We start from the raw sequence: 23,740 nt of genomic DNA, 5'->3' as shown, positions 1-23,740 counted from the left end.
TCACAGGGTCTCACTCTGTCACCCGTGCTGGAGTGCAGTGGTGGGATCATGGCTCACTGCAGCCTCAACCTCCCCAGTCTCAAATAATTCTTCCACCTCAGCCTCCTGAGTACCTGGGATACAGGCATGCCACCATACGGCAAATTTTTGTACTTTTTTTTAGAAATGGGTTTTTGCCATGTTGCCCAGGCTGGTCTCCAACTCCTGAGCTTAAATAATCTGCCCAACTCGCCTCCCAAAGTGCTGGGATTACCATCAGTGAACCACTGCTTCTGGCTTCAAATGATATTTTTGTTCATATATCTCTCCTTAGAGTTGCACTGTATTAAATAGAGTATCTGTGTCCTAGGTCTCATAATGGGGAGATGTATGGCCATGGGACTGGCTCCCCCAAAGTCATTATCTTTCGAGGAGCTAGGAAAGGATGAGATGTCCACATTTCATGAAATAGAAAAGGGCCACATGACCTGATAATGAGACAGTGCTTAGAACAAAGGGGCTATGCAATTTCAGTTTGAGAAATAAATGATAAATGACAGATTATTTGAAATGGGCACTGTCTTGAGAGCCAAGAATGCTACTTGCAGGATGCAGCTGCCATATTCTAGTCAGACGTGGCAGCTGAGGAAGAAAGAGTGGCCAAGGTGTATGTGGGCTTTGCCTTGAGACATAAATGCAGAATGCTAGAAATAGACTGATAATTTTATGACATGGAATTGAGGTTAACTACTGCAAAGCAAAACTCCATTTATTCCATTTCTAAAGTATAGGACAGCTTCCGCTTTATTCATCCAGCCAACAAACACCTGTGAAATAGCTCCTGTCGCTGGGACACTCCCTTTTTGAATTCTGTTGTTCTTCATACATCACACCACCTGCTAACCACAGTTAACATTTCCTGCCAGCCACAGAGGCCTATCAGTGCTCTCTGCCAAGGACCACGCGAGGGCATTTGGGCTTTGCTTCCTATGAATCAACCCTGAGGGCTGGCCTCTGGGAATGCCCCCACCTAGCTCCCGCGCCCAACAATGGGGACCTAGAGGGTGTACTCTGATGCAAAAGAGGGGGTATGCTAGTCTGTGAGCCTAAGGCTGGGCCCCAACTATTTAGCGGTGGCTGAGTGAACCCAAAGAGCTTTGGCCCACCACACACGCCTGGAAGGCCCAACCCAGAGTAGCCCCTCTGCAGGTAATGGAGGCCCTGTAACGGCAGTGTGGCCAAGGAGGGCAGGGCAGGGGCCCGAGAAAGGCCACAGAGATAAGGGAGGGAGGGGCACCCCGACTCCAATCTGATAAACAAGCACAAGGGGCAGGATTTCAAAGGCATGGTCTGGGGCCATGAAAAATGCTTGGAAGTAGTTTTGCGGGGTGGGAGAAGACAGTGTCTGATTCTGGAAGCTTTGTAAGACAGCACCACTGGAGCGCCAATCATGATCCAACACTGCTGGTAAAGAGGTCAGTTGGGCAGGGGTGGAGCTGAGTGAGATGAAGGCACATCCACCTCTCACCCCGACAAACCACCGGGTCTGCATGCTCTGGAGGCATCCTGGATGTCTTGATGAGAAAAGACAGGAAAGGAGGGTGAAGAAGAATCTTCTTCGGGACCAAACAGGTCCTTTCCACCGGGGAGGGCAGGACGTGGGAAGCTGGAGGCCAAGACAGGGAGCCAAGCCAGGAGTCGCCCCGGCCAGTGCTCTGACATGCGCACAGGGCAGCCTCTGTCTACCTTGTAGGTCCTTAAACTGGAACTGCCTCCATTTCCCTCCCACCCTATATATAATTTATATTATATTTAATAATATAAATTAAAGAATAACTAAAGAGAACCCTTAAGTGATGTAGGAGGAGAGGGTAAGTGTGGAGACAAGCTGAGTCCTGGAATCCACAGGGATGAGGCTGAGAGCCAGTAGCGGGTGAGAGTGACCCTGGGCTGGAAGGGACACACAGATGGGAATGGCACTGCCAGGAGGCAGGTGGAAGCTGTGACAGTCAAACTAAGACAGACAGACACAGAGAGAGAGAGAGAGAGAGAGGCTTGTAAAGGAGCAAGCGACATCAGTCACATGCAGGGTTGTTGCAGCCTTTGTCATTTTTGCTAAGTATCTGTCCAGAAGAACCAAAGAAGATCCAAGTCTCAGAAGGAGCCTGCCCACTGAAAGGTGAGCTTTAATTTTACAACCGGAAGGAATTCCTGAGTGCTTTACATCTGTGCCAAAAGAACCAATGAACCAGAAGCCATTTTTGAGTGGGGGCACTGCTATAAAGCTACGTGAAAATATGGAAGCAACTTTGGAACTGGGTAATGGGCTGAGGTTGGAAGAGTGTTGAGGGCTCAGAAGAAGACGGGAAGATGAGGGAAAGTTTGGAACTTCCCAGTGACTTGTTAAATTGTTATGATCACAATGGTGGTGGTGATATGGGCAATGAAGTCCAGGCTGAGGAGTTCTAAGATGAGACGAGGAACTTATTAGGAACTGGAGCAAAGGTCACTTTTGTTATGCATTAGCAAAGAGGTTGGAGGCATTGTGCCCCTGCCCCAAAGATCTGCGGATCTTTGAACTTGAGAGTGATGATTTAGTATATATCATATATGGTGGGAGGGGCTAGCCTTGTCTCAGATGAGACTTTTTCAATTGGATGTGGCTCCCTCTCGAGAGATCATCTCAATCCAGGAAATAAGGGTTGACAAACTGGTCCCTGCTCCAGATCTGTTTGGCCACTTGTTTTTATGTGGCTCTTAGCTAACAATGGTTTCTTGTTGTTGCTTACATTTTTAAATGATTGAAACAAATCAAAAGAGGAAGAATATTTTGTCATGTGAAAATTATGTGAATTTCAAATTTCACCTATCCTAGGTAAAGTTTTACTGGAGCCCAACTGTCTTCACTCATTCACGCATGGACTGCAGCTATGCCTATGCAGCAGCATTGAGCAGTTAAGACCGAGACTGCAGGGCCTACAAAGCTGAAAATATCTGCTCTCTGGCCCATTAGAGAAACACTTTGCAGACTCGTACAGGACAGTGCTGCGGACAGAACCAGCATGTGAGGTAGAACTCACCGGGTGTGCTTCAGGTCCAAGGCAGGGTGGGGAGGAGAGAGGGGAGAAAGGTTGACAGGAGAGGCACTACCAAGAAAGGAGCGTGGGAGAAAGGCCTGGGCTCTGCCCAATGTTGGTTAGAGTTCGTTACTCTCCTTTTATCCTTGCTCCAGTGGATAGTTCTAACTTATGTTCTATCAGAAGACAAGGAATAGTAATGTCTGCATTAACAATGGAGCTCTGGTCCTGGATTCAATATCTGCCCTCTATAGCTCAGTGGGGATTAAGGGGAGGATGGCATTCTTTCTGTAGAGTTAGTCTTTGTCTCTCTTTCCTTTTCTTTTTCTTTTTTCTTTTTTTTCCTGAGACAGAGTCTCGCCTTGTCACCCAGGCTGGAGTGCATTGGTGCCATCTCAGCTGGCTGCAGCCTCGACCTCCCGGGCTCAAGTGATTCTCCTCCTTCAGCCTCCTGAGTAGCAGGGACCACAGGCACATACCACCACACCCAGCCATTTTTTTTTTTTTTTTTGGTAGACATGAGGTCTCACTATGTTGCCCAGGCTGGTCTTAAACTCGTGGGCTTAAGCAATCCTCCCAATTCAGCCTTTCAAAGTGCTGGGATTATAGATGTGAGCCACCATGCCCAGCCTCTTATCTATTTTTGGGTAATGAAAGGCTTTAGCCTTGACTAAAGGGAATTTTAGACATCAACATGCATGAATAGGTATTTTGGAGGAGAGTATTGAAAAAGTTGCCTAGGCTAGGCACAGTGGCTCATGCCTGTAATCACAGCACATTAGGAGGCCGAGGCAGGAGGACCGCTGCAGGTCAGGAATTTGAGACCAGCCTGGGCAACATAGTGAGACCTTGTCTCTACAAAAATCAAAAAGTTAACTGGGCGTGGTGATGGTGGTATGCACTTGTAGTCCCAGCTACTCAGGAGGCTGAGGTAGGAGGATCACATGAGCCTTGGAGGTCAAGGCTGCAGTGAGCCGAGATGGTGCCACTACACTGCATTCAGCCTGGGTGGTAGAGTGAGACCCTGTCTCAAAACAAAAACAAAAACAAAAAACAAAAGAAAAGAAACAGTTGTCCAATAGGCTACTGTATGTTCCCTGTTAGGAATGTGCTAGAAGCATTCAGACCAAGGGCCCCTGAGAACACTCTGGCTTATGTTGCAGGGAAACACTCCACAAGTCCAGATGCAACACGTGCCACAGATTCCACACAGGACCACGGGAGCAACACAGGCACTCCCTGAATCACACTCTCCTTCAGTGGGAAGCCTTGTTTCCTAAATTCACTAAGGATCTGCCACCTAAATTCTTCTGTTATTTACAGAAAAACAAACCTTGTTTCCAACTTCAAGTTGTTACTGGCAGGGAAAACAAGAAGGTAAAATGGTTTTATTTCTTATACGTCTATAATTACCGAAGCACAAAGTACTTTTATTTTCGGTCTCAACTTAAATTTTTCAAAAGAACAGGAAGAGTTTATTATAGGAATTGAAAGAATTTAAAGTAGCTTTCAGAGTTTTTAATACAATGAAGAGTTTGGCTTTAAAAATGTTATGGGCTATCTTGAAATAGTTTGTTATGTCTTAGTGCATTAACTTAAATGTATTTGAACTAGTGAAATATGTTTGAAGGCACACATTGTGTTTTTCTGTCTTGCTTCATGCTACCTTGAAAATAGTCTGGAAAATAGCTGTGCTAGGGCAGCTAATTCACGCCCTTCTGGCTGGGGTTCTTCCTGTGATGGACCCTAACCAACTTCGTCCAGCTGAGTTGTCATAATAATAACAATAAAACTAATGTCATGTTTCTTCCCTTGCCTTGGGAGAGGGGTCCATGACATAGCAGATGCCATTTGATGATGTCTGTGTAATTCTTGATTGTATTTGCTTACACAAATCTTTTTGTTTCTCCAAGAATGTCAAATGAAACTTTATTGTCATTTACTTTTAATTTATTCAGAACCGCTTACATTGTCTTTTGGATTTCTGTCAAGGCATCGGTTGGCACTTTAATTAGCTTAATATTTGTAAATGTATTTAAGAGCCCTTTCCGAGACTTCACCTTGCATAATATAGATATCAAATCACACAGACATCATAATATAGCCCATAGAAAGATATTCAAGAGGAACAGAAATATATTTCTATTGAATATATTCCTCTTGAATATCTTTCTCTGGGCTTACATTTGGGATGTGAAGATGTCAATTTCCCACGAAACTTATCATAAATTGGACCACTACTGCCCTTTACTTTTCAATAAACTATATTGAAAATTACCATAGTAGAAACTCATGTGAAAAGTGGTTGGTCTCCTGGTGTACTGAGTGCGGTTCACATCTTTGGGTGCCTGCCATTGTATAGTCTAGGGCATTTCACTGTATCATGAGTCAGATCTGAACTCGGCATGTTTGCTGTCTGGAGATCCTAATAGCAGGGATGCCGTCTCCATGGCAGTCTCGGAAACACGTAATGCTTCACAGGTAATTGTGATATGGAACCCTTGTCTTTTAGGCCTCTTCGTTCCCAGCTCACATAGACACTCACCTCTCCTTCACTCACCCATTCATTCATTCATGGAACACATGCCAGCCATGAGGGATCAGAACTGAGTAAGCCTCTCTTCCTGCTGCCAAGGAGCTCCCAGAACAGTGGAGGGGATGCACGTGAAACAGACTGCAGAAGCCACTGGGTGGGAACCTCCCTGAGCCATCCCCAAGAGCAATGGGTAACATAGAGGGTGAAACTCTAATTGGAGATTCCCATCTCCAATTCCCATTCCAATCTTCATGGGGGCAGTCATGCACAATCTGAGCCTCAAATGAGCAGGAATGGACAGGAGAGGTAGGCGTGTTACAAACCGCCTGAACACTGACAGGAGAGACGACGACACTTGTGGACTGCTGTGTGGGTAGGTATCCCTGGGAAGGGAGGGCAAGGTAAGGGGCCTGAATCCGGGTGCTGCAGCTGATGTGGGATGGCTGCATTCACTAGGTCCTGAGCAACCTTTGCTGGACACAAAAGATTTTTAAAATCAGAAGCTCTTCTTTGGTGAAAGAAATAACTAAGATAAAAAGGGTGCCAGGTGTGGTAGCTCACGCCTGTAATCCCAGCACTTTGGGAGGCCAAGGTGGGTAGATCACGTGAAGTCAGGAGTTCAAGACCAGCCTGGCCAACATGGTGAAAACCCCTGTCTCTACTAAAAATACAAAAAAAGTAGCTGGGTGTGGTGGCACACGCCTGTAATCCCAGCTACTTGGGAGGCTGAGGCAGGAGAACTGCTTGAACTCAGGAGACACAGGTTGCAGTGAGCAAAGATCGTGCCACCGCACTCCAGCCTGGGCGACAGAGTGAGACTCTGTCTCAAAATAAATAAATAAATAAAATAAAATAAAATAAAAGCAGAAAGTTGCTTATTTTGATCAATAGAGGGTGTTGTTACAGAAGCAGTGCTTGTTCAATGATAATTAAATAAATGTAATATCTATCTCCAGTGTTACAGAAAGGCCACCAAAGTGCCCCTTACATTTCAAAGGCTTAGAGTCTAAATGGCTATTTTCCCACCAAAACCCCAGAACTATTTCCTCCTTTACCCTGTGTCTCGGTACTGAATGCGCCTTTTACTTCTGATCAGCGTCCATGACCATGAATGAGCTTCCACCTTAGACTTCCCACGACTGCATATGTCCACCATGGCCGACAGATGTGGGCCTCCCTCTTTGGGGCTAATGCTATTTCTCCTTTTTTCTTTCTCCTTACACAAAACAGATATTCTGAATTTTATGCCATAAATAAAGGCATGTCGTATGTAACACATTGTCTTTTACATATACTTAAGATTTCGTGTAATAGCATCCAATTCGATTGAATCAGTGATGTCCTTTAAAAGCTCATTATATAAACAGGCCAATGTGAAATGATAAGCTGGTGACAGGGCAGCCCCTACCTCATTAGTCAGTTAGATCACCGGCAAGTCTGCCTGCTGACAGGCCATGCCACAAAGGCCCACTACAGAGATAGATTGCACTCCTCCATGAACAATATATTAACAGTCGATTCACAATAGAATGAAAGCCAGGCTTCCTTTTAATAGTCCCAAAACATGTTCATCCTTTGGCACTAAAAAGAAATTTAACTGCAATGCACTAACTTTTGTGGCTGCTTTCTACAGAGAGAGAAAGGATACAATGCCTTTTAAAGCCTCCGAAGTTTCCATTTTTAGTATAAGAGCTAGATCCTCTGTGGACAGACACCTCTCTCATGCAGGACCCAAAAGACCCAAAAAGCTTTTGAGGCCACAGTTAATACCTGGTCTTTTTCAGGGCAAAACACAAGAGAATGTGTAAAGCTAGTGGGTAAAACTTCACAGTCTTCAATTCAAGACAGAGTGAGTCAGCATTCCATTTGTAGAGTGGCGGGAACGCGTGTGGGGTTATGGCTTGCTGAGTGTCTTTATTCTACAATGTGTGTGATGCTCGCAGGTGGTGGATGTGCTCACAAAGACCAGTGACACCGCCTCCCACACTCCTCGGCCTGCACTTTCTGTGCAGCTAAACAGTCATATCACGCTGCCCGCTGGAAACACAACTCATTGGCTGTGGTTGAGAAACGCTGACACAAAGGGGCTCGCTGCATTAACGCATGTAATACCAAAGGTGGTATCTGCCCCAACAATGAAAATCCATTTTTGTTACAGAGGCTGGTCATCTTATGAAAGAACCCATACTAGAAGGAAAACAAACAAACAATCAAACAAACATATCATCTCATATGCAATGTTCGAAGATGCAATGGTTAGAAGAGGTGTGTGATGTGAAGACCTCACTGTGGTTGTTGGCTGCCCTCTTCTCCCAGTGATGCCACAGAAAAAAAAGGGTGAGGAAAGAGATAAGAAAACAAATCATATGCAATGAGAGAAATTCAGAGCTGGGATACTTAATGCTGGGATAGTTACAGAACTTTTGATTCGATAAATAACGTTCTGGATGAAATGGAATTTGGCCTAAGACAGTCATCTCCAAGAGCACATTCAGGATGACTAATGCCATGGCCCACCAGGTCAGGGCCATGCTACTGACTTGAAGGTCATGGAACAGTGGTAGTGGTGATGAGCTTGCTCCAGAATCAACATTGCTTCCTTACTTGAGAAAATTTGCTATGGAAACCATGGCTGTTGAATGAAACGATGTGCTTAGTGATGCAATTGTTTACACTGTGGCTCAAACTTTCGTTCTCTCCCAGCTACTTACAACAAACACTAAAGTAACCAGCAGCCAGTCTGCCTCTATGGGCCACACATGGGGTAGCACTGCCCTGGGAGTCAGTTGATTCAACAGCTCACTTCACTGGCAAGAAAATTTAGGGGCCTTCTTGAGAACACATCTAGTTAGTGGCACGGTGAGGACTTGGCCTCTTTTCTGCCACCTCGGTGGACTGTCTGCCACCGCATGCTTTGCCATTTAAAAAAAGCAATTTGAAAACATTTTTGCTGGGATGAAATGAGAGCATGCAGTCAGGGACATCAGTTTCACTATTTCTGTAGAGACCACTACTTAGACCTTGATCAAGATTCAAGGAAGGAAAAAAAAAAAAGATGCAACCACTTTTTACTCTGAGACACAGAATTTGCTGTAAAAGTATTCAAAATGTGGATACAAATACTGCATTTTAAGAAAAGGGCTTTCAACTTAATTTTGAAAAAATAAAAGTTTTGTAAAATTCCAGAGTCTTGGTGTCGTAACACTGAACAAGAGTGAAGGGCTCACGCTGGGGGGAAAGCACAGAGAATACAAGTGTTTGCTGAGTTTACCTTCCATGTGATCCTGATGCTCTGAGATGATATAGGCTCCAGGTGGACTTCCTGAGGTGGACCGTCAGGAGCTGTAAGGACCAAAAACCCACAGGCAGGTTAGAGAAGCGTTCCGGAGCAGATCGAAGCCTACACAGCTAAAGGTGGTCCCCGAGGACATCCCATCCCCGTGTTTGGCACAGAGGAAGAAGTTTTTAGCAGTCATGGGAAACGTCAATTTTGTAGAATTACTGTGTCCAGCTCTTGGCCTTTGTTTATTTGCTCTTCGGAAACATGAATCTTGGGGACCTATCATGGTATTCCTTCTCACCATGTCTTTGACAACCTCGTGAATCAATCCCAATTTTCAACCAGGGGTACAACAGAAAGTTGCAAAACAAAATTTCCCTTATAAAATGCTGTCTATGGTGTGTATTGAAGGTCCTTCCCTCCCCGCTGGAAGCTTTGCTGAGTGATGTGGTATTGGGGTTTCTCAATTGATTAGAATGACTTCGGGCAAAAATAATCAAGATTCTTCTGCCTTTGGGTGTCTTTCATAGCTTTTGTTCTTCAATTAAAAACCCTTGTGGCCGGGTGCGGTGGCTCACGTCTGTAATCCCAGCACTTTGGGAGGCTGACGTGGGCAATCATGAGATCAGGAGATTGAGACCATCCTGGCTAACACGATGAAACCCCATCTCTACTAAAAATACAAAAAATTAGCTGGGTGTGGTGGCATGCGCCTGTATTCCCAGCTACTCGGGAGGCTGAGGCAGGAGAATTGCTTGAACCCAGGAGGCAGAGGTTGCAGTAAGCCAAGATTGCGCCACTGCACTCCAGCCTGGGCGACAGAGTGAGACTCCATCTCAAAACACAAACAAACAAACAAAAAGCAACAAAAAAACCCTTGTGAACCAGGGGCTCTAGCCACAGAGTGCTGAAGCAATGTTAAGGAGAAAAACAAAGTATGCAGTTTAAAGCAACCTATTTCCGCTGAGTGTGCAATAAGTCAGTGGGCCAATGAGAGGCAATCCGAATTACAGGGGGCCAATGAGAGACGATCCCAATTACAGGGAGCCAGTGAGAGACAATTCCAATTACATCCCAGTTAGAGCTGATTGGTATGTGTTGGAAATGTGCTACGTACTAGGTACATGGTGTAGAACTAAGAGATGTAAAACATTTTGCCAACCAAGAGTTCAGAATGTAATCAGAGCTATGAGATACACACACTGAAAGAAGGTTGCAATGCAAGGCAGCAGGAAAACAGGTGTCTTCTGAGAAGCAGAAGCAAACGATGACATAGAGATCAGAGGGAAAGATTCTTTAGATTAAAAAATGTTTTTGGATTGACAATTTTTAGATCACTGCAGAACTACGGAAAGCCAGTTTTGTGGACATTTGCAAAAGGTTGTATGGCACACAGGAGATATGAAAGCTGAAGTAGTGGATATGAACTCATTTTGGAGAGTTTGGAAGTAATAGGAAAAGTAAAGATACCTTATAGATAAAGGGTAGATTGGGGAAGGGCATGATCGAGGGAAAGCTCACTTGCTTTTTTAAAAAGGAAGGGGAAGTTCTGAGTAGTAGCATGATGTAGTTGCTCAGTTGATGGGCCATTTGAGTTTTTTCTGTCCAAGTTCACATTCCGGTTCTATCACTTGTTAGCTGTATGCTTTTTCTGCAGGTTACTTAGCTTGTCTGTGACTCCATTTCTTTCTATATATAATGGGCCAATAGAATTTGTATCATAGGGTTGTTATGAAAACAATGTGTTCAGTAAATATAAGAAATCATAATCATAATTATCACTAAGTGTTTTTAAATAGAGGGAAGCAAATGGGAGAAATTTAACAACAACAAAAGGTAAACTTGAAAGAATAATGAGTGTCCTGGCAGAAACTGAAGAGGGCAGAAGATACAGGCTATGGAGCGAGTGGGGCAAAGGAACAAATACCTCTGGGATGGGAGGAGGGCAGAGCGACGGGAGGCCTTAGGTAGGCTTACTGGTTGAGAGAAGCCAGGTGAGGGCAGACACAGGTAAACTTACTGGTTGAAAGAAGCAGGCTGAAACCTGATTGTTGCTTTTCTCAACAATATGACAATAAGCCAAGCAGGAAATCAGAATGGGAACATGAAGGAGAGAGTAATGGGCTTTAGGAACAAAATGAAGTCTCAGAAAATGGCTATGCTCTATAGAAAAGGGTGCACCCCGTGTCTTAGGGCACTAAGGTGCTCTATCAAGGTGCCCCTCCCCAGGAGTCAGTGCTCTAAGACGCAGGGATTGCTACTCCAAGAGGATAATGGGACTCCACAGCTCCATCGTCGCGCTGAGGACCAAGCAGGAAGCTGATTCTGCAGGTCGGGGCTGGCAGGACTGGGAGAGAATGATGCTATAAGAATGCGAAGAAACGGGCGGGCGCGGTGGCTCACGCCTGTAATCCCAGCACTTTGGGAGGCTGAGGCAGGTGGATCACGAGGTCAGGAGATCAAGACGATCCTGGCTAACATGGTGAAACCCCGTCTCTACTAAATGTACAAAAAATTAGCCGGGCGTGGTGGCGGGCGCCTGTAGTCCCAGCTACTCGGGAGGCTGAGGCAGGAGAATGGTGTGAACCCGGAAGACGGAGCTTGCAGTGAGCCGAGATCGTGCCACTGTACTCCAGCCTGGGCGACAGAGCGAGACTCCGTCTCAAAAAAAAAGAAAAAAAAAAAAAAGAATGCCAAGAAATGAAGCCGATTCTCCAGCATATATGGTTTGTTATGGTTTAGAAATATGAGTTTGAAAGGAAATGGGGACATTGCAGCCTCGATTTTCCAGTTAAGATGTACTCATCATTAAAACAAAGGTGTTAAAAGACAAGAACTGGAGAGAGAGAGGAGGTGGGGGTTAGGCCTCTGGGCTGCTTGTTCCCTGCACCCCTCATTCACACATTTGCTGATGCTGTCCCTGACATCTGATCCAAATGGCCCCTGTCCTATGCTTTCTCCACCATGATCCCTATCTCTCACTCTGATGCCCCACTCCCACCCCACTTCTATGCCTGGTGACGGTTTCTATTTAGTTCCTAAACATTAAGTCTGGTCTCTATTATACTCTTTTAAAAGGGACATGGCCCCAGAGCACAATTCACACTGGTCACCTATCCTAGTATTTTTCTGCTCCCAGACAGCACCTCACCGTCCTCTCCATGCTTTGGTTCTGTGCACTCCCTATGCACCCTGTGTCCCAGCCACATCCAAAACACATAGGACCCCTGGGTAGATCCAAGCCTTTTCCCTGGAGCTTTCTTCTCCCTCCATCAGGGTTTGCCACCCGTGCCTGTGAGCCTCCCGCTACAGCTGATACCCGCCTAGGCCTGGGGACCTGTCCCTGTAGTGTGCGTATATGTTTGGGTGTCTATCTTTGCATGTCTCTGGTCACCCAGCAGACTCTACATGGCACTAGGAACTGAGCCCAGAGTGAGTCCTTGCTTTGAACGGGTAAAGCAATTTGTAGACGCTGAAATGCTGAGCATGCCTCCCTCTCCTCAGCAGGTCCGGGGACAGCTGGCAGTCTGGAGTGCTACAGCCTCTCAGCTCTATTAATTCCCAAAGTGCAAAGGCTCTGCTAGAACTGAAGTTAAAGTCCAGAACAGGAGCCGAGGGAGAGAATGGCTTCCAGCTAATGGTGATTATTGTTAAGCCTCTGCACCCAATTTCTTGCACATGGGGTCAAGCTCTTCGGCAGGAAACTTCGGACATCAAATTCAATAAAAACTCACGGAATGGATTTCCCTCATACACAGATAATTCTGTGCTCATTGAAAAGCACACGGTTTTCCATAAAAATCCTTGAAAAATGATTTTTGAGTCTGACAGCCATACTGAGGCTGGGTTACTTTAATTTAGTTACACTTAACTGAATTTAACAAGAAGCCAGTTTGTTAGGAATTGGAGGCAATGTCAGGGGCACTGTCTCATCCTGAATCCTCTGGGCTCCCTGGGGTGTGGCCTTTGGTGTGGTCCTCTCAGGAAGATGGCAGACAAGAGTTGCAGCCTTGATTTTCCAGTTGAGATATATTCATAATTAAACCAAAGGTGCCAGCATAGTGTTTACAAGAATGTCCCCAATTCTATCAGATAGCATACATTTCATAATGTAATCATGAATTGGGAATAACTTACTTTTCCAATCTGGTCTGGTATTTATTTTATTTTATTTTTCTTGAGACAGGGTCTCACTCTGTTGCCCAGGCTAGAATGCAGTGGCATGATCTTGGCTCACTGCAACCTCTACCGCCCAGGCTCAAGCGATTCTCCTGCTTCAATCTCCCAAGTAGTTGGGATTACAGGCGTGTGCCACCACGCCTGGCTGACTTTTGCATTTTTAGTAGAGATGGGGTTTCGCCATGTTGCCCAGGCTGGTCTCGAACTCCTGGCCTCAAGTGATCCACCTGCCTCAGCCTCCCAAAGTGCTGGGATTACAGGTGTGAGCCACCATGCCAAGCCCAGGTCTGGTATTTTATGAAGGTCCCCACTGAAGAGGAGAGGTGGTACAGTTCTTGTATCCAGGACAGACTTGACTGTTTTTAAGAATGTAACAGCTTTATTGCTTAGCCTACCAATGCTGCCATGATTTGTCAGTAATGTATTTATTGTTCTGCCTGTTCCTGAAGTGAAAGCATTTGGATCCCTCCTCTTAAAAAGTGGTGAAAACAGTCCAGACAAACCAAAATAATTTAATTTATACAAACACACAATAGGGCTGTGTCCAATATCATTAGGAAGGTTTTTTGTTTGCTTGTGTTTTACAAAGGGCACTAAATTTTCTACTATGTTTCCAAAACATTACTTAAAAAAATTTTTTTAATTATAAAAAATTTGCCTTCTTTAAGAATTTTATTGCTTTCTGTATAACTCCTGAGCTGTAATTTTTTCATAGGTTATCATCTCATTGCCAATGATGCCTATAAAATTACAATCCAAAGCCGATTGAGTTCCCAATGCAAAATGTATTAAGGGTCAAAAAGTAGGTATATCCATTTATGTAACTAAATTTGAAAATTGTGTTGACATTGGACATTGAAGAATTTACTTACGTGGTTTCAAATGTAATATATAGAAAAAGCAGAATTGGCTTCCCCACTTTGGAAGCCGAAGTGGGCAGATCACCTGAGGTCAGGAGCTCAAGACCAGCCTGGCCAACACGGTGAAACATGGTCTCTACTAAAAATACACAAATTTGCTGGGTGCAGTTGTGCATGCCCATAATCCCAGCTACTGGGGAGGCTGAGGCAGGATAACCACTTGAATCCAGGAGGCGGAGGTTGCAGTGAGCTGAGATTGTGCCACTGCACTCCAGTCTGAGCAACAGAGCAAAACTCCATCTCACAAAAAACAAGTGACTTTCCAAAATAAACTCTGCATTTCTAGGAAAGCCAAAACTCTTCAATCTGTAAAGCAGTAATAAGCAAAGACTATCTTTCTAATTTCTATTATGTTTGCAAAGGTAAAAGTCAGGACGATTCATTCTGTGCAGCTGAAAACACAGGGATGACAGGCGCCTCCTGATTTCCAAATGCATGGATCTCCGCTTTGCTTCCCCATCCTTATCCTTCCTGGCTACGTTGTCTCTGCTCCTATCCCTCCCCAGCTGGACAGCCTCCCACTGCCCAGCAGCTATTATGTCCCTCCCAGAGCTGAGACTCAAGCCTCGCTGCTCCATTCTGCTCCAAAATACTCTCCTCCCTGTCTCAATGTCTTGGCTTTAGCCAGCATCTTGGGGGCCTCATCATTAATTGATATGGGCTCAATCACCCCAGTGAGAACCATTCCCACATTTTTGCCTCTGGTTCTGATTGGGAGATTTGCCTTGTATGTGCCAGGTCCTAAACTAGGCAAAGACTGGGATACAAAAGTAGAAAAAAATATATATATTTTTAAAAAGTAGCGAGGAGCAGCTGCATAATTCTACAAAACACATGTTTGTCTTCTACAGGAGTTGGGTGGGTGGGTGAGAGGCATGCTCTGTGTTGGACAAAGGGAACCAAGACAGTATTTAGTAAAAATCAAAATACGACAAAGAATAGCTGGTGCCCAGATGGGGAAAGGCTGAAGTCATGTAATAACTGCTTATTAAATAAATGGCTCATTTATTTAACCTACTTATTTAATTAGCACATCCTATGTGCTAAACACCAATCTAGGTGCCTGGGATACGGCAGTGAGTGAGCAGAACAAGCAACTCCACCTGCCCTGGTGGGATGGGATCAAAACAGACCATAAGCAAAATAAATCAACAACTTATACGGTACACGGGGTGGTAATACAAGCGACTGTTAGAAGGAGAGTGGCAAGGGAGGCAGAGGACCCAGTGGAGTGAGCAGTGGGTTGAATTTTAATAGGGTGGCCAGGATCAGATTCTTGGAGAATAATATTTGAAAGTGGTAAGGGAAGAGACGAAGAACATTTCAGAACATTCCAGAACTGTTCCAGAACATTTCAGGATAGCAGACAGGGGTATACACAATGTGTATGAGGGATAGCAGGAAGGCTGGTAACTTTCTTTAGGTTTAATTTCCAAAGTTTCTTCAAACCCAGGCTGGAGGAGAATGACAAAAATCTATAGAAGCAGATCACTGAGGGCCTGGTTGGGCATGGGGTGTGCTCAGCTCTTCTCGCTGAGTGAACGCTGTGCATTTGACTCTTACTGAAGAACACATTGATGCCGCCCTGTGCGCTAATGAGCACAGCTAGCCTTGTGTTTGTTTCACATGCTCCTGACTTTTATTCCCTCTGCCCTCATTCCATCCTCTCCCCTCCACCCCAGCTCAGCACATAGGAAACTCTTCTTCCAGATCACAGCTGCTGCCCTGGAATGGGAGGAAAGATGGGGCAAGGACTTAACTCAGTGCCAGATTCATTGGAAACCCAGCGACTCTGCGTCGTGACCCTTCCATAATCCACACCTTCCATTCTCTGATGGTCTGTCAAATTCAGTGGTGTTTCAATGAGTGCCCACTAATTGAAGCTGCATGTTCTATGCACAGATTTATAGTGAAAATAATGAAAGGGGCAGCCACCCCAAACTTGGTCACAAGGCACCAAGTGACTCATGACCTGCAGGGGACAGCTGCTAATGGGGAAGTTAGTCTGTAGCAAGGGTTAGCTGTGAATGTCACGTGTCACGTGGCTGATCCGTGTCAAAGAGACACACTTCGGGTCCATTAACAGCTCATCTCATTAACTCTGACTGTGTCACTTACTCTCTTGACTGCTCCTTTGTTGTGGGGGCTGCTGGTGCTAGGGGTGGTTGGGGAAGCCGTGAAGACTGTGCTGAATGGTGTGGTCTTGGCTTCATGGCTATTCTCTGAGGTCGAGTGTATTAAAGTGGTATGATAATGCTTTATGTACTTTCACATGCAACACATGCAAATAAACTGAGTAGTCTGGGGTGGGAGCAATGTGATTTCCCAACATTAGGTAGGGACACTATGCCAATGGCAGCAATTCCTTCCTCACTAAGCTTTGCAGTAGATACAGCAGAAATCTAAAACTCAAATTCCCATGGTGGCCAGACTTCATCAGAGATCCATAAACATTTCTGTAAAGATTCAGATAGTACAAATTTGGGGCTTTATGTTATACTTTTTTTTTTTTTTTAAAGATGTAAAAACTATGCTTAGCTCAAGGTCTGTAGGTGAAATTTGGCTGACTGACTGTAGTTTGCTGATCCTTCAATGAATGGAGGATGGGAACTCTGGCTCACTGAGGGGGTATGGTCAGCCTCTGGGGTGGCCACTCCATGCTTAACTCCAGCTCATTGCTGCCAAGCAGGAACTCAAGAGGAACTCAAAATTTAGAGTTTCAGCTGAAATTTCCAGATTTTAAAAATTAACATCGAATTTAAAAGTTTTGCACAACACTAAGCAGACTCACATCCACAGGCCTGGTCTATCGTGGGCTGCAGCTTATGGCCTGGGACATGCCCTATTCCATCAGGATGGGGGGAGGGCACCTCAAGCTCCAGATGCAGCCGTTTCATGGGTGGTCACTGGAGCTCGGATGGGGGCTGTATTCTTCCCCCATATGCTTTCCTCTCAGCCTTCCTGTCCTATCTTTCACCTGTCTCTACTTTTCTGCACGAAGTCCTTGTCTTAGTCTTTTGGGGCTGCTATAACAAAGTACACTAAACTGCATGACTTATACACAACAGAAGTTTATTTATTTCTGTTTCTTTTTTTGACAAGGAGTCTCACTCTGTTGCCCAGGCTGGAGTGCAGTGGCACGACCTCGGCTCACTGCAACCTCTGCCTCCAGGGTTCAAGCGATTCTCCTGCCTTAGCCTCCCAAGTAGCTGGGATTACAGGCATGTGTCACAATGCATGGCTAATTTTTTTTTGTATTTTTAGTAGAGATGGAGTTTCGCCATGTTGGCCAGGCTGGTCTCGAACTCCTGACCTCAAGTGATCCCCCTGCCTCAGCCTCCCAAAGTGCTGGGATTACAGGCATGAACTACTGCGCCTGGCTCAGAAGTTTATTTCTTACAGAAATTTATTTCTAGAGGCTGAGACTTCCAAGATCAAGATGCCAGATTTGATGTCTGGTCAGGGCTCATTCTTCTGGTTCATAGATGGTGCCTTCTTCCCATGTCCTCCCGGGGCAGAAGGGGTAAGTGATCTTATCGGGCCTGGGGCCTATTGTATAAGGGCATACTGATGCTATTAATGACGGGTCCACCCTCACTTCGTAAAGGCCCCACTTCTTAAGATTATTGCATTAGGAATTAGGTTTCAGGATATTCATTTGAAAGGGAAGGCATGAACATTCAGACCAAGGCACCCTTCAGAATTTCACTGTGGGTTTAATCCAGGATATATTTTCTTCACACACACACACACACACACACACACACACACACACACACACACGCACACACACATGGTCTGCTCATTGTGACACCCATTCTAAAGGCAATACTGTGGGTAATGTTTATAAATGTTCATCTCATACGTTCATCTCCCTTATGTCAGACACACACAAGGGACAGAATTGTGAGCTGAGCGCATATGCCCCCTGATGTGGAGGGGGCCACAGCCCCTCCACATCAGGTGGGATATCATCATGGACAGCAGGGTCCATGAAGACATGATGATATACCTCAAAGGCTGCCGTCAGCAAAATCCCTCCTCTGTCCTGAGCTGAGGAGTCCCTAACTATACCTGGGAGATGGATAAAGGCATTGCACCAGGGAGGAAGGCATCCTTGAACTTGACTTTTCAAGGAAGAGCACAGAAAAGGAGACACGGAACTTGTAGTGCCTTCAAGACAGGGGAAGAAGCACAACAATAGACGTGTGGGAGCACACAAAGGCAGGTGAGTGCTGGGCACTGGGCTCTGGGGAGTCACTGAGTGTCGTTGCAAAGTAGTAGCATCGGGGGGCATCCTCGTGTGCCCAAGACTTGGGTACTAGATTACAGTAAAAGTGAGTGGGCCGACAGCTTCCGGAGGCTCCCATATGAGGAGTAAGGGAACAGTGGGACAAGGTCATCTCAAGACAGCTACAGCTCCTAAAAAGATGTGCCTTTGGGTTTGCCTGCTGGGAAGGGGCAGCCGTGTCTACAGCCCCTGCTGAATACTCTAATGAGGATGCCTTTGGCCAGAGCACCCCATTCTAGGTAAGTCACACATGGGAAATTGACTTTTACATTTCAGTCATGCAAACCTATGAACCAAGACAAAGACAAGTTCTCTCCTGTAGCTTTTCATTTCTAGAACCTGCTCCTTTCCTTTCCTTCCACTTAGCTCCTCTGAATATTAAAGGAGATGGGCTGTGTGGGGCTGCCATAGCCAGGACACCCAGATACAATATAAAAGGCCAGCCTGGGAGCCAAAGAGGCAGCATCTGCATCTGTCTGCAGACATGCCAGGCAGCTGCCCTGCAGACCAGCACCCCGGAGGCTGTTCACCTGGCCTTCTGGCAGGGAGAGAGCTGCTGCCATGGCAACTGCCAGCCGCAGCGGAGGTCACAGAGGAAACGAAGAAAAAAAGCAACAACAGCAGCATTAATAATGGCAATCAGAAAAGCAGGTGCAAAATGCACCACCGGAAAAATGCTGTTTTCCTGAGGAGGTGGCTGGGATGGGGCGGCATTAGAAAAGGGCTTGAGAGAGAAGGAGAAGATTGAGCAGGAAGTCAGAGATGACATTTTGGGCTGAAGGATGGGGACAGCTTATTCTCCCTAAGTACCCAGCATAATGACATTTCAGGGATCTGAAGAAGTTAGTGCGTTGTTTACATGCATAATTAAATACAATTCTATTTTTTGCAGAAGCAGATTAACACTTATTTCCCACTTATTTCTGAGACAAGTATTTTCAGAGCTTTAGTTTTTTTTTTTCAGTGATCAGATATGTCTGTGTAAGGAGCAGAAAGGCACCATAATGTCCATTTTGCAGATGAGAAATCATACAGAGAATCCAAGTCTCAGAAATGGCCCACTCTCAGGCACTTCAGCCTAAAGATCTTCTGTCACTCACTCTTGAAAACAATTTTCAAGAACTGATGTCTTCCAGCATTGAAAAATGAGCATTCCTCTGCAGTTCAGGAAGAAGAGTTGTACATTTAAACCTATTCTCTTGAAGACAACATTGATTACAGATATCAGAAGGGTGAAAATGTTGCATTTGATTGATCCAGCCATCCGACTTCTTAGGATTTAATCTAAGAAAATGATCTTGGAGATGGCAAAAGACATACCACCGGGATGTTCATTGCAGTGGTGTTTATACTAAAGAAAACTTGAAAATAATTGACCCGTTTGGCAATACGAGATTTGTTAAACACGTGGTGAGAGATATCATTACAAATTGTAGAAAAGTACTTGAGAGATACATAAGCTCCATTTATATTTGGGATGCTGTTAACGAGGGTAGCAGAGATGAGGTGGTGGGAAGGAAGCCAAGATCAACCTCTCTTGAAAGTTGGAACAAACCTCCGGTCTTCTGTTAGCCATCTGGGTGTGGCATCACCTTAATCCTGGTGATGGAGAAACAGGGACCTGAGACTAAGCTGCCATCTTCCCTGCAGTAGGGAGTGGCTGATTGCTCTGATGGTGGGCAGGAAAAGAAGAGGTAGGTCCGGGAGCTGGACACCCTTTCCCTCCAATAAATGGGCCAGGCATGCAATCCTTGTGGATGAAACCCAAGTGCAGTGGCTTCCTCTCCTCCTGCCAGGAGGCGGGTTGACAATCAGCATTCATGGACCATTGCCTCATTGCTCAGTTCTCTGCACACCTGTTAATTTCACCCCCAGGAAACATGAGTGGCTCACAGTGTGTTAAGGGGTGTGAATACACTGGTGCGTGCCTGTGTGCATGTGCGTGTGGGTGATGAAATTATTTAGCCGGTTATCACTGCCTGTTCCTGAGTTAGCTCCCGGTGGGAAAATGATGGAAGCTGTTTTGCCTTCTCCACAATGCTTATCTCTATCTTCTGAATTTGCAACACTAAATACAATGTTATTTGTAATAGAAAAAAGAGCAAAAACACTATTTTTAAATATTGACATTTCTAGTCAATAAAATAATCTGTTCCCCTTCCCACATCTCCCGCACAGTAAGCATGCTTGCAGATTCCTAGTTAAGCATTACTGCTTCCTCCCACACTGGACTTCACAGGGTCTCAGGAAAGAAACACACTCACGGTTCTCCTGTCAACCTGGATTCCATGTGTCCAAACAAAGGAATTGTAAAACGGCATGATTCTTTGAATTTCACCAGATTGTTAGCCTCATACGTCTTTCTTTTAAGTCTTGGAAATAGGAAACTTGAACTAAATCCTATTTGAAGAGCAGTGCCTTCAAAGTAAGATGCAGAGCGCTGTCTGCGTTTTTTATAGGGCACAGAACTACGGAGAGCACGCATCAAAGACCTCCGCCTAGCACGGGCAAAGGTCTGCTTCTGCATTTAAGCATCTGAGCCCTCAAGAGTTAGCTCCCGGGCTCCTCTGGAGCAAGGTTCCGCCCGGTCCCACGTACCTGCCTCGTCCGCCGTGATGGTGAGCTCGTTGCTGGGCTCGCTCTTGCCAATCCGGTTCTTGGCGTACATGCGGATGCTATAGGTGGAGGAAGGGTGGATATCAATGATGGTGGCCGAGTTCAGCTGAGGGGAAACATCTTTGGTTCTCTGAGCAGAATCCCAGGAGTCTTTTGGGTTTTGTTTTTCAAAAAAGAAGAGATAGAGACGTGAGTTTTTTTCCTCTGCCTTTGAAAGTTCACAAGTAGGAATTAAAAACCAAAAATAAAAATAAAAATAAAAAAGACGGAAAGAAAGAAAAATTACACTCAAAGTGATTTCTCAATGCAATGTTCCCAGCTTTCTGGCAGAGTTGGCCATCAGAGGGGAAGTGACATCCCACACTCATTATTCACGCTGCGAGGGACACGGGGCAACAAGCCAGCCGAGTTCAGGGAGGGGTGATGGAGGAAGCACAGATCAGCCGACTGGGGGAGATCTCAGAAGGCAAATTCCAGTGGTGGAAGCTCAGGCTAGTGGAACGGACGATGGCCACTGTAAGCACTCATTGTATAGGACAGTCCAATGAACTATGGTTTAGATAGTACCCCTGGGCCCCCCCAAAATCCCTGGCATTTGAAAACCAGCAAAACTTCAAGCCATATCAGATCCTTTCCTCCCCAAATAGAGTGTGGTAAAAACAAGATAATCCCATACAAACCAATCTCAAATTCCAGAATAAATCCTGATTACCAAACGTATTTTTTCAATTCTATTTTTTGAAATCATTTAGTGCCAAATCCTTGGTTGTAGGAATTATTTTTCAACCACAGCCAATTATAACAGCAGCACCTACTTTGTGTGAAATGTTATCACTGAATCTGTGACATTTTGTATCTGGTGGTTTTCAGGCTTCAAGCAAGGATGAGAATGTCAATACACGGTTCTTATATCAAAAGAGTTTGGGCAGTTGTTGATTGCAGGTGGGTGGTCGACAGCTGGTGTTGGCTGGGGATGAACAAAGGAGGCCCCAAGACAGTAGACAGAGATGGTGCCTACATATTTCCACCCTCCTCAGGGTCTGCCTTGGTGGTGCTCACCACACAAGTAAGTCTTCCGTGGATAATCTGAATCTGTTCCCTGCTGGACTTTAAGCTCCAGGAGGGCAGAGGCCATGCTGGCCATACCCAGTCTTTTATCCCTAGTGCTAGCACAGTGCCTGGCTCATAGTAGACAAATAGTACATGAATGTTTAATAGATGAACAAATAAACCACAAATACATGGACCTCTGAGTCTTGGGAATGGGGCCAATCACTTTGTCACACTAAGGGTGAGTATGGCAGTTTAGGGGACTTCTCTGTCCAGAGTTAAACATAAATGCAAGAGATTTTCTGGAATTGAAGAAAAAATATGCGGCTTAAAGACTGCTTTTGAATACTGTAACTTCTCAGAGAATGAAGCCTAATAGAAGCTGACAATGAATATTGCAGTTAGAAGGAAAAAGCATATTTGGGGTCAAGAAGATTAGAGGTGGGAAAACATGAAATAGAAAGAGTTGGAAAAAAAATTGACAAGGGGAAGAATGGGATTCAGTAGAGACAAATGAGGAGAGGAAATTTTTTATCAACGAAGCGGCACACACCTATGAGCCTTGTCCCACAGAGAGAAAGCCAGACCTTCCGCAGAGATGTTTAGAAGGATGAGGAGGAATGCCAGGTGCCACAAGATGCAGAGACATTTGCTAAGTAGCCCCTGGAGGAAGTAGGCAGTTGTGGTGGTTGATCCCTGTGCCCAGGCAACATGGAAGTTTCTGGACCTGATGGGGCCAATGAAGATACAGCCATCTTCACTGGAGGCTTTTATCTGGGAGTTGGCGGGCAGCCTGGAGAGGCATATGAGTGTCCATGACTGCAGTCCCTTACACCAATCCAAGGCATATGGTGGACCTGGGTAGGGCGGGGACAGTCCCCTCTTGGTGGTCACTGGGCACCTCCACATCCACGCCCTGTAGGTTCCTTTAGCTCAGCCCCTATCTCAGTGACGTCGCCTTGTTCAACAATCTCCCAGTGTGACTTATAAATCCTCTCTGATGCTGCATTTGCTCCCTGTCTGTAGAAACTACCACTGACTCCCTCCAATGTGCTGGGGGACCCGTTACAAAGCCCATCCTCACCCTCCTGTCCGTGGCCTTCCCAGACTCTCCCCAGTCATACTCGCCACTTTTCAGATCATGGATGTCCATGCATACATTTCTGTTTGTGATTTACTCCTAAGAACTTTTTTATTTGGTCAGTGGTGCATTCTTCCTAGTTATATTTATATCTCAATTTTCGGTTTCATCCTCCCATCAGGAAAATGTGCTGGGCATTTTCAAATGTGACTTCTGTGGCCCCAAATCTGTGGGCACATTGGAAACACCTTGGGGCTTTTTGATAATTCTGCTTTCAGACCTACTAAACCAGAGTCTCTGGGGAATGGTGCCCAGAAACCTGTGCTTTTACAAAGCCTCCTTATCTTGGTCATTCCGATGTATAGTTTGGACAGACTGTTTTATTTGATAAAATTGTACAACATTCTACCAAGGTAAGGTTTTTATTTCCTTAGTGAAAGTCAAGAAATTCAAGCCCTGTTACATAGCTGGTAACAAGAAGGGCTGGGATTTGGCCTCGCCTGTGTTATCTCCAAGTTCAAGGTCATTTTTCTGTAATGCATGACCTCCACATAGTCTCTGAAAACACCGAATAAGACAGGATTTTGATATTTCCAGGCACCTGCTGAAAACCTCATATGCCTAGAAGAAGACCTTCTGGCAAGTTATTGACTTGACAATGCACAGAAATTGTTTGGTCAAATGTAAGAGAAGAAAACTTTGGCCAAGAATTACTGTACCATCTGTGGGTT

The 23,740-nt window shown here is 45.3% G+C and overlaps 1 protein-coding gene across 1 annotated transcript in view; it reads right to left on the bottom strand.

The window, feature by feature from the left end:
* The window catches only part of DSCAM (DS cell adhesion molecule), a gene marked incomplete at its 5' end in the record, with an annotated part of 789,264 nt that overhangs the window by 122,299 nt on the left and 643,225 nt on the right, over window positions 1–23,740 (bottom strand). The window contains 2 exons of the mRNA XM_058427845.1: window positions 8,864–8,934; window positions 20,861–21,028. Of these exons, the coding sequence (XP_058283828.1) occupies window positions 8,864–8,934; window positions 20,861–21,028 (239 nt within the window). The remainder of the gene's footprint in view (window positions 1–8,863; window positions 8,935–20,860; window positions 21,029–23,740) is intronic.

This window comes from Hylobates moloch, unplaced genomic scaffold, assembly GCF_009828535.3.
Source record: "Hylobates moloch isolate HMO894 unplaced genomic scaffold, HMol_V3 SCAFFOLD_14, whole genome shotgun sequence".
NCBI classification, from domain to species: Eukaryota; Metazoa; Chordata; class Mammalia; order Primates; family Hylobatidae; genus Hylobates; species Hylobates moloch.
Note: the sequence above shows the minus strand (reverse complement) of the source record. Positions and strands in the feature narration are given on the sequence as shown.